Source organism: Ruditapes philippinarum, unplaced genomic scaffold (genome assembly GCF_026571515.1).
Source record: "Ruditapes philippinarum isolate M1 unplaced genomic scaffold, ASM2657151v2 ctg4345_1_1_1_1, whole genome shotgun sequence".
NCBI classification, from domain to species: domain Eukaryota; kingdom Metazoa; phylum Mollusca; class Bivalvia; order Venerida; family Veneridae; genus Ruditapes; species Ruditapes philippinarum.
Window position 1 is genome coordinate 62,813 of NW_026865146.1, and position 12,289 is coordinate 75,101.

Genomic DNA, 12,289 nt, shown 5'->3' on the forward strand with positions numbered 1-12,289 from the left:
TTGATCTCCGTTAACTTTACAGGTAATTCATTCCATAATTTAATACCAGAGAAAGCAAATGATTTAAAACCCTGGTCTTTGACATTAGGTAGACAATATCCACCCTTTTGACTAAGTCGTGTACTATAATTATGAATGGAATCTTGTGAAATAAAGTGTTCAGACATGTAATCCGGAGATAGGCCATTTTTTATCTTAAAAACATGACACAACATTATCTGTTCAACTCTTTTGTGGACCAGTAACCAGTTAAGGGACTTAAAGTGGGATGGGTCAATGTGGGCTCTAGAGTCCAAGTCAAGTACAAATCTCATTATTTTGTTTTGACAAGTTTGTAACTTATTTTTTAAAGACTGTGTCAAGCTATTATACCAAACAGAGCATGCGTAATCATAGTGACACTGAATAAGAGACATAACCAGAAGTTTCTTGGTATGCTGAGTAAGAAACTCTTTCTTGCGGTAAAGAAATTTTAACCGAGAGTTGGCCTTCTTAAGAACAGACTCGGCCATGGCGCAAAATGACAGATTTTGGTCTATAGTAATCCCAAGATACTTGATAGATGAAGTTGATTCAATGGATGTACCATCACAGGTTATATGCAGGTTAGATTGTGACCTAAGTTTTTGCCTGGACCCAAATAGAATTGACTCGGTTTTACCCAAATGCAATGACAACTTATTGTCCACTTACCATTGGCTGACCAATTCCATATCATCTGTCAATGCCTTTTCAACAACAGATAAACTTTTACCAGATACAAGGATACCAGAATCATCAGCATACAAAAGCAATTTATTTTTGACCACAGCTGACATATCATTTACATAAATTAAAAAGAGAAGGGGTCCAAGGATTGAGCCCTGAGGAACACCACATGTAATTTTGGAATTGGAAGAATAAGTACCAGAGACATCTACAAGCTGCTGTCTATCTGATAAATATGATTTGAACCAATTTAGGACGTCAATACTAAGACCTGATGCTTGCAGTTTCATTAAAAGAATAAAATGGTCGACTGTGTCAAACGCTTTCTGCAAATCCAGCAGCACCATACCAACAACATTACCTTTATCGTTTTCATACCTGATAAAGTCTGCAAGGTGAATCAGACAAGTATCAATAGAGACGCCACTCCTGAAACCTGATTGAAATTTATACAGCAGATCTTTATCCTTAAAATAAGCTTCAACCTGGTCATAAACCACCTTTTCAAGGATTTTAGATACAACATTTAAAATGGACACAGGCCGGTAATTACCAACAGACAATTTGTCGTTCTTTTTTTAGAGGGGAACAACTCTTGCAGATTTAAGATCATCAGGGACTTGACCTTGGATAAGGGATAAGTTTATGATATGAGCTAATGGACTAGCAATAACTGGGGATCCATCTCTGATAAAACGTGAAGGTATACCATCAAAGCCAGTAGCTTTTTTGACACCTAATGAAGTTAAGTATTTAAGAACTTTACTTTCAGAAACAATGGAAAAAGAAAAACTGTTTGCAAAAACACCCTTGTTTGCATAAAAAGTATTAACAAAATTCGTACCAAATTAATGCATACTTTCTGTCAACTTTTCAACAAGTTTACATGCAACTGTTGTATAAAATTTGTTAAATGATTCAGCAATAAGTTTCTTTTCAAAACACACATTATCATCAATATTTAAACAAATATTTGAACTGGTTGAAGATGAACCCTTCTTGGAAGGCAAACCAAGATTTTTAACAGTTTTCCATAAAGAGGTTGAGTCATTTTTGTTCTCATCCAGTGTATTAGTAAAATATTCCTTTTTTGCTTTGGCAACAAGATACTGAACTTTGTTCTTGAGAGTCTTAAATGAATCATAATTATCACAGTTTCTATCACATTTATATTTATTAAAAGCTTTATCCCTTTCATTAATTACACTAAGAATGTCTGAGTCAATCCATGGTTCTGTTCTCTGTTTAATTCTGGTCTGTTTCACAGGTGCTATATTGTCTATCACAGATAAAAGTAACTGTTTAAATATATTCCAGGCATCATTCACATTATCACTTAGCAAAACAGGAGACCAGTCAGTATCTAGAAGACTAGCTTGAAAGTCATCTTTGTTATAATTTTTCAAAGATCTTAAAGTGACTAAATACCAAAACAAAAAGCTGGTTCCAGTAAGACAAATTTATCATGAAATGGTAGACATTTTCATTCGATATAAAGCACTGCTAGAAAGCACCACTATTGTAGAGTCGCCTAACGATGAAAAAGAGATACAGCAGCAAATAATGCAAGGGGGGGAATTCTTGAAAACATGAAGAAATAATATTATTCAGTGATCTCCCTTTATTCATATGTAAAGAGAATACAATAAGCAATCCATGTTGCAAAAGATATGTGTACTATAAATTTCCTACAAAAGAAATAGTACGCACAACGCGAAACTTAAGGTCAATGTATTAGAAAACAGTATTACAGCTAGTTAAAAACAACATTTTCATATTGACCATGCAGGTTCAGTGAGGTCCAAACTTAAAACATTGTATGTGATATACGCCGTGTGTCGTCCAATATATGTTCCATTACCTTGTTTAATGTTTTACCACTTAAACATAAAAATGTATCCTAAATCATCATTTAAAAATGTTTATTACATCATGTTGGATCACTGACGTCTGACGTCCATTTATGATGCAAAAGACGAAGTTGGTCCCAGAACACTAAAGATAAAATTGTATGGGGAACCAGTCTGAAAAATGATGGTCCCCATCCCTTGTAGAAGCTCAATAGTCCCTCCTCGTGCAGTATCTTAATGAAACAGTCTGGTACATGTTTATAAAGTGTTCCATGACCTTGATTATTTACCGGTTGATTGTACATACGTGTCGCGACGACGTCAAATGGCGTCATACACGCTACTATACATAGTCCGGCAACTATACTAGCAAAGAATGCGTTAAATACACTGCCTGGCTCGAATAACTGCAAAATAAAAAATATATATTCCAACTAAAGAAACGTACAAATGCGGCATTGATTGCCGTGTTTCACTGTAAAATTAAACATTTAAGCGAAACAACTTTTACAACAATAAAAACAAGTACCAAATATGCATCTATCAGGGCGGAATTACGGCTTTTTTGTAAATGTATGTACATAACAACTGTTTTTTAGTAATATTCCTAAATTGATATTGCTGCAAATATCAACACATAATAATATTAGGACAATGTTTATATAGTGTTTACCATGAGGCTGGTGATATAATCTTTTGACGTGCTGAATGTCCCCAGCTGAACAGCTGAACCGACCGTGCTCTTTGGTACAGCCGCCATTGTTCCACGCCATAAACCTTTCAAAATAATATAAAACATAACATTTATACGGCTCTCAAATGTTTATCAGTTAGTTATGAGAGATTTCAAGTATGTATCAGTCTATGATAAATAATAATCTGAATTGGGAAGCTTATCTGAATCTGGAAACCAATACTAGTATAACATTTATTTGAGACATTCAATATGACACTAAAAATATACTTGGATGAGAATCAATTATACCTCTATTCCTATGTGAGCACCTAAAACGCTTTGTGTTTAGTATCCACATTATTTATTGTTTAATATATTAGAGTATCCATATCGTACATATGCTTAAGAGGTTTACAAATCTGTTTTTTAATATAGTTGTTTAAAATTGCTAACTACCGAAACATTTAGCCATGATTCATCACAAGATAGACAATGCAAGGGCATAGCATTTTTAAATGCCCTTAAGTTCTATTTACCTTTTATTCCTTCTCGTTTAAGAATCTTTTTAAAACCTTTTGTCATAGAATCATGTTGATGTTGAGTACCAACTGCAATAGCACGATTTGCACGTGCTTGTAGATGTGTCTTGACCTACAAAAAAAGGATAACAATACATAAAGCAGTAGACGCTGTAGTTATAAGCTCTTCCCGTAAGACCCGATTTATTAGAATTATATATAAATAATAATAATAATAATAATTATTATTATTATTTTTTTATTATTATTATTATTATTATTATTATTATTATTATTATTATAATCATTTAGAGACACGTAACTTAACTACATTATTTATATTTATACAATGTGTACATCATGCAATTAATTCAGATCACTTCGGCATAAAAGTATACTTTATTATTATGGTATGTCTAAATCACCAGGTAGAAAGGACTAGCCACGGCTGCTCCGAAACCACCAGAGACAGCCCCGGCCAGCAAGTATCTTCCCCATTTCACGTTGCCTTCAGAATCTTTGGTGAACCCCGTATTGATGATGATTTGATATGACCCAAGCCGGGTACCATTATGTATAAGTTGGAACCAGAGCGCGGGAACCAGACCTTTCTGTAACGCAAGAATTCCGTCTGTGGTAACTATGGTGTAAAATGCATGAACGCAGTTTCTGTAAAAGGAAATATAATTTTTTTAATTGTTAAGACGTCTCATTCCCTGAATTAAAACACGAACATATACAAATAGGTATAAATAACATTTTATTTTACTAACAGCATATTTATTACATTTATGTGATTGTATAACAGCTGAATTCTATTTTTCAAATGAACAGTTAAATATTGTAGAGATGAAAATAAGAATTTACCTATAATGTACAGTGTAGTGTCCTTTTCTAAGTAGTTCACCTTGAAGTTGCATTCGAATTTTTACAACCTGCAAATCGTAGATACATTAAGTGTAACTGTTTTAATGATTACAATCAGCCATGTAATTTATGTATTTCAAACCGGAAATTTGGAAATGTATAATTATGTTTTCTAAACGGAAATCGAAAATACATGTGTATTCTAAACGGTAATCCGGTATTTAAACGTGTATTTGGAAAAGTGTGTATTTCAACTTATGATCTTGAACAAGTCGTAGCATTGTTAAGTATTGTTTAGTATAACAATTACTAACAATTTGATCTATCATTTAAATCTGAATCTCTTTCATATATCATTAATAGGTATTCTTTATCGTTGTATATATCTGGGTAAGTATCTAAATGCAGAATGGTCCATATACAGATACGAGATGGCTGCAATGTCGTACAAAGATTCCGACTTCATCAAGACATGTACATTAAATGTAGTTACATGAACAAATACCAGATTCATCATAAATCATGAATAAACATGATCAAGACTTGCTGCAATATTGCTAACCTATCATTATATATATTTATTGAATTGACTTTAAACTTACTTCTAACGGGGTCGTAAATATCCCGGCACCACATCCCGCCAAACCTGCACAAACAAACTCCATCATATGTGACGTCGTCATGCTGTTGCTGATGAACTTCAATATTCGTGATAAAGACGCGTTCTAAAGCTAGTTTCATTCTAATGTTTATGAGCTTTCAGAACACTATAGACGTCATATTTTGCCCAGTGGTAACACCGTCTGATGATAAATCCAGGGGTTGCAAGTTCGTTCTTACACTGCTTTTACTTAAATGACCGTGATCCAGTGTATATGCACTATAAATGCACATTAGTGCATGGTTACATTAGAAATAAAAATGTGCTCTTACATTATGCCATAAAAATTATATGATGACTAACACTTTCCTGGAGGATGCATACACAAGTATTACAAGAGACAAATACAAATGTATGTAATGGTATAGAAATAATTTATAAGTCAGTTAATTTACTCTATAACTTGTACAAAAACATGACCGTGTATGATTATATGTAAATGATGAGTCTATGTCTACAGTTATCAAATTGTAAATAGAGTTATCGTCGTGTAGTTACTATCTAACATTAAGTACAAAACAAGTTCATAACCTGGTACGTCTTTAAATTGTCTTGAAATTATCTGGGTGACGTAAAGTTTATCTTACATCTAGTTTAATGGAACAAATCATATACAGAAGTATGTGGAGTTGTAGAGTTTTGCATTTATATGTTGTATTTCTCTTAGAACCATAATAGTTTGATAGACTTTTCCTTCGTGCACCTGGTTTTTGCAATTAGTATTAAAGTGTATTAAGCTATAAATCTGCTTCAAAAATTATTGTTTGAATTTTACAAAAGAATACTTCCAAAATGATTGTATGAAATAAACAAGAACTGTCGGAGGACTGTATTGGCTCGACTATTCGAAAAAGTTGTCACAAGGGTGTTTTATTGAGTATAATAATGCTAATTACCTATGAATACATAAAATTGACCGAAAAGGTACAAAGGCTTGTTATTAAAATGTTTTATCAAGTAAATCACTGCTTTATTATTATGAATGCATAAAATTGTCCCATAAAAGCCACAAACCCTTCAGTAGTTATGCGATAACAGCTTACAAGCAAATCTTTACAATGAATTTCTAAGTTGAACAGGGGAGAAAAATCAGCCTAAATGCAAGATAGAATTATGGATCTTGGTCAGTGACCTACAATTATGATTCTAAATGCATATGTGAAGTTTTAAAATAAATATCTTTAATAGTTATTGAGATATGTAAAACATGCATGTAAACATTAACCAAGAGACTAAGTAGAAAAGGGGAGATGAATGGCCTAAATGCAAGATAGAGTTATGGAACTTGGTCAGTGACATACAACTATGACCCTCCAATTATGACCCTAAGTACATGTGTAAAGTTTCAAGTAAATATATTTGAAGACCTTTAACTTTTAACCAAAATTTCTATGTTTCAAAGGGGCAAATAATTTTGCAAATATTGCAGGCAGACTTATGCAATTTTGCAAACTGATGTACATTGTTACTATAAAAAAAGTAATGTAAATTTCAATTGAATATCTCAAGCAAAACTAGTAATTGAGATATTTGACATTACAAAAAATATTTAACCAAAATTTCTGAGTTAAAAAGGGCATAATTCTGTAAATATTGTAGGCAGAGTTATCCAACTTGTCAATCTGATGTACATTGTTTCTATAAATAAGTATTGTAAGTTTCAATTGAATATCACAAGCAATAACTGAGATATTTGACTTTACAAAAAACTTTAACCAAAATTTCTAAGTTAAAAAGGGGCATAATTCTGAAAATATTGTAGGCTGAGTTATCAAACTTGTCAATCTGATGTACCTTGTTACTATAAATAAGTATTGTAAGTTTCAATTGAATATCTCAAGCAATAATTGAGATATTTGACTTTACAAAAAACTTTAACCAATGAATACGCCGACGCCGGGGCGACTACAATAGCTCATATTCTTCGAATAGTCGAGCTAAAAATGGTAGATAATTGCCTTAAAAGCGAACATGCATGCACAAAATCATAATTAAACGGATAAAACTCTAATTTAAATAGCAAATATTTTGTTCCGGAACGTTTTATACTGTTTACGTACAACATTCATGTGTGTTAAATAACAGAGACACCTTTCCGGGAATCAACCGAATAATAATGAAACCAATATAATTTTATTGTTGATAAATTTTATAAAAATATTTCATAATATATAGATGTATACCCTTTAAATGGTATGTTATTATTAACGCTAATCTTAACATTGTCGAACATTATCATCATTAGCCGCCCAGCTATTCTAACATTTTCATGTTTGGTGCTATAATAATCTGCACTTGGGGTTTTTTTATCGGACAGTCTGTGGGGGGAAAATGACAAAACTATGTAATACAAGTCCGTCTCAACAATTGTTTACTGGTAGACCAAATGTGAGACACATAGACACATATGTAGGATTTAAGGTCAGGCATCAAGACTAACCACTGATGTAATGAAATAATGCATGTTGCAGCATGATTACTCCATATTGAGTTCCCTTGTACATTTCAGGTACGGAACGAGCTAAGATTCTCATGGAATAGAATCCTTAACTTAAACAAGATTACTGGTAAAATATATTATAAATGTGTAACCAAGATTATTGTTTTTCAAGAAAGACTACTCTGTCGCCTTTGTTTGATTTTAGTCTCAACATTTGTAGAAATATGTCCCTTTGAGCAGCCAGTCTCAATCTGAGGTCATACTTTTGTAATGACACGTGTTGGCCATTATAATAACCTTTGAATTTTAAAAATTACTGAAAATATGATAATTAATAAAGGATGGGGGAATTGGCATTTTAAAAGTACAGACAGCTTATATCAGAGTGAGACAGAGGTATTCACTGACCCACAATTGGGCTTGATGTATTCTATCGAGTTGTACTATAATTATAGTGTCCAATACAAATTAAACGACAAACTAGTAACCCTCAAGTTTTGTTCTTTATTATAAAAGGGAAAAAGACATTGGGGTCCGAAATGCACGAGTTAAACATTTCACGAAAACCAGTAGAACTCATCTCTTACCACCAGCAATGAAAAGAAAACATTCCCAAATAATCTTAATACCAAATATTGTAGAAAAAATGCATTTTCAATATTGTTCAAGAAACATTGTGTAGGTTAAAGTGGCACCAACACAGTACATACAGCAGGTCAGTTATAAAATGATAGTCAAGAAGACCAAAACTGTCCAGTTAATTAAGGCACAAACGTATAACCAACGAACATATGTTAGACAGGCTGAAATCTTCCTTGGGGCAGAAAAATTACATTTCTCCGCCAGATTCTTAAAACATATTTGACTTTAAATGATGTATAAATGACAACTAGAAATCAGCTACTAGCAAATTTATTTTCTAAAAAAAATAGCAAAAGACATGCCAGCAAGTAGCAGAGATCACACTTGTAAATGTTTGTATATATATCATGTTATCATTATGGTACATACATGCTTAAAATCAGCTGGAAATTATCTATATCAAAATGTGACATATCCAAAATTGTCTGAGTCAATTAGTCAACATACAATTAAATTAAAAAAGTAAATTTCAACTATCAAACAAAATATATATTTTTATGTCCCATTACAAGAAGCTATTTTTACAACTGTCTGAAACATTTTTTCTGATTTCCACTATGTAAAACTACTTACTGTAGTAATGTACTTTTCAAATACCTGAAGCCATCTGTACATGAACTTTGTTCCAACTGATTTATAAACAAATATGTAAAACTGCTTAATTTTTTCAAAAACTTATAATGATAGTTCACATAATGACGAAATATTGCTTATGATTATGAAAACAAATAATGAAGAATATACCCTAGTAAGCCAAAAAACAGCTTGCAAATAACAATTTAAACCTTGACATCCATGTAAAATTAATTAGTATTTTTTCTGATAATTACAGAACTTAATTATTATATAAGTCGTACAAATCATCACATCATCAAAAGTTAAGTTTTCTTTTATCACTTAAACGTTTTCAGACATTTCTCTAATGTTTCCCGCTCATAAATCAGAACATTGGTGACAAAAATAGTTGAAGATATTGCTGACAAATACAAAACTGTTTCAACAACTAAATACACCTAACATCTATAGTGACCCTTAATGTTTACATTACAGAGAGCTGCCTCAACAATAATGTATATAACTGTTAAATTAGATAAATATTACACTGTTAACAAATTTGATTATAGAATATATGCACATAAAATATAGAATAGATGACTAATAATTATAGATAAATATGCATCCATGTTTAATATGTCATATAGTCAACTGTTAACAATGTAAAAGACAAAATAAATGACTATATACTTCAGGTAGATTATCAGATGTATTTATATTGAACAATAATGAACTTAAATTATAATATAACAAAATGTAAATTAAGTTAATTAACATTTATTAATAGTTTTATAATATAAATTAAAATACCTTTACAACTGAATGACAATATAGTGATATAGTAAAAAGTTATATAACCTAACAAATCTGTATTTAATTTAGATAATTGTAAAATATTTTTACTACAAATTTCTGTATTAAAGTGTGGGTAATTGTAAACCAAAGCTATGTAGATGATTACAGTTTATCTCCCTTTACAAGCAATCAAGATATTAAGCCAATTTCTATACAAGCCAAAACACATCTATGATAAAATATTTTAACCCTTATATTAATCAAGAGCTCAAAAAACAAGAAAATTCCAAAAGCTGGTGGAGCATGAAAGATATAACATAAAATGGTCAGCTATCTTTATTTTCATTAGTATCGTCATTGTTCCCTAAGCTAGCTCGATATCTTCATTACATGAAAGAATTCAAAGTCCCTGGCAGGATTTGAACCCACAGTGGTGACCGTGTAGGACAAAAGGTTTAAAATAAACATCTTTTACCACTAGGAAAAAATGCCCAAAATTTACAATATGGTTGATGGAAAAGTAAGCTGATACTTGTATTAAAAACATCATTGACAGAAAATGCAAATCTAACAATTATTTATGAATATTAATTAATCTGTCTAACTCATGAGAGATTATCTACCCCATTGTTACGACCAAATAAGGTTATTTTCCATTTGATCAAAGACAGTATTAATTCTTATTCACAGTAAATACTCACACAATGAAATAATCAAATTATCTGCTGAAAAACTGCCATAGACGAGTACATATTTTACATAATTAGACTATAGCTAATTCACACAAGGATAATCTATTTTTATCCAGATATATTTCCCCCAAACTTTCCCAGGTACTTTATTTCAAAAACAGGCAGAACAACTCGAGACAATGTTGCACAAAGACGCTGCATTTCTTTAAATATCAAACAAATGTGGCTCACTATTCTGTCTTCTACCCTTAAAGGAATCACAGGCACATACATTTTGTCAAACTGAAAACATTTACAGACAATTTGGTCAGAAATTTAGTAATATTGAACTTATTTTTGATTATTTCGAGATAATGACACAAGTTGAAAATTTCTTAATAATTTTATACAAAGAAATAAATAATATACATGTACATGTTCCTTATTTCATTCTAGTCTATCACATGATTAAACATTATACAACAAATAAACAGCAAAATACACAATGTGTAAACTGTTTGGGTCATATGCAGCTAAAACAGGAAAGATGATTTTGGCTAACCTCAGATGTTACCAACTTAAACAACACCATGGGGTCAAAACCACCTCACCTGCTGGATCTAATAAATACATAGACTCCAGTAATTTCGAGCCCATTTAGTTGCCTGTAATGATCACAAAGGAACAAACAGTGGCTGCAATTTTTATGCCTCAACCATTAAAGTCAACCCCTCAGCCACAACTGTCACATCAACCAGAACAAAAATAAAAAGTTTAAATCTTAAAATGAATGCTTTTATAATACATATGGAATGCTGGGATATTTTGATGATATACATGTAAAAAAATGAAAAATATTGCAGATCAGCAAAAATAAAAGCCCTGTAAATCATAAATGACTAGCAATAAAAAAACTGATGAGAAATATGACTTTGTTAAGGAATGCATTATTATACATAAAGGGACTTACTTTTCCAAATTGTAAACTATAAAGTACCCTGTTACATGAAGCACATTACAGACAAGGAAACAAACAAAGAAGACATATTCTTAATTCATACTAGTAATTATATAAACAAAATAATGAACAAAATACATACAATAGCTTTCGGGCCATAGAATAATTTATACGACTGTCAATCATAAACAACCTTTATGGTATTGGGGGAAAAAAAACAAGTACATTGTAAATTATTGTCAAATTGTCAAAATATTAAAACTATTAAATATTGAACACAAAATTGAACATTGAAACTTTCAAATAGCACAATTGACAAAAATCATCATGCAATCACAAACATCATGAAATATAAACAATAATGGAATGCTTATAAAAATAGAAAAATATTTGTGTAAAAATTCTCTATAAAACAAAACATGGTCATAAAAATTTAACTTCATCAGCTGTGTGTAACTCAACTGTAGGCCTAAAACTTGTTTACTATGAACATAGGCATATAAATATACTTCAACTAAACATACTGCCAAACTTATAATTCTGACTAAATCATGTCATAAGTTGATTCTGGCTAAATCAAGGGCAGTAACCCTGCTTGAACTACATGAAACAACCAAATTTCAAAACTGAATATTTATACATAAGTATCATGTATCTATTGCAAAAAAGGATGAACATTCATATATATTAAAAATGAAAAGATATTGGACTCTATTCTAAATCAGCAAAGTAAAAGCAAAAGCTCTGACCATTACCAATTTTTCTTGTTTGAAAGCAAAATCTAAAAGGCCTTTTTTTATCAAAATGGAAAGAAAATCCAGCTATGCTTTGACTTCGATTTCCTGAAAGATTACAATTATCAATATTTACTGTATTTGTAATAATTCTAAAGCAACATGCCTTCAGATGTATGCTCAATTTTATGAAATGTTTAAAATGTATTCAAAA

At 31.2% G+C, this 12,289-nt stretch overlaps 1 protein-coding gene across 1 annotated transcript; it reads right to left on the reverse strand.

Moving 5' to 3' along the window:
• Nucleotides 1-2,322: 2,322 nt before the first annotated feature.
• LOC132728002 (solute carrier family 25 member 35-like) lies at nucleotides 2,323-5,689 on the reverse strand. Its single transcript, XM_060713603.1, has 6 exons — nucleotides 5,222-5,689; nucleotides 4,620-4,687; nucleotides 4,178-4,421; nucleotides 3,771-3,885; nucleotides 3,232-3,335; nucleotides 2,323-2,965 (listed from the first exon to the last, which is right to left on the reverse strand). Exons 1-6 carry the CDS (start codon nucleotides 5,300-5,302, stop codon nucleotides 2,639-2,641), a joined length of 939 nt encoding a protein of 312 aa, XP_060569586.1. The 5' UTR covers nucleotides 5,303-5,689; the 3' UTR covers nucleotides 2,323-2,638.
• Between the last annotated feature and the right edge of the window lie 6,600 nt (nucleotides 5,690-12,289).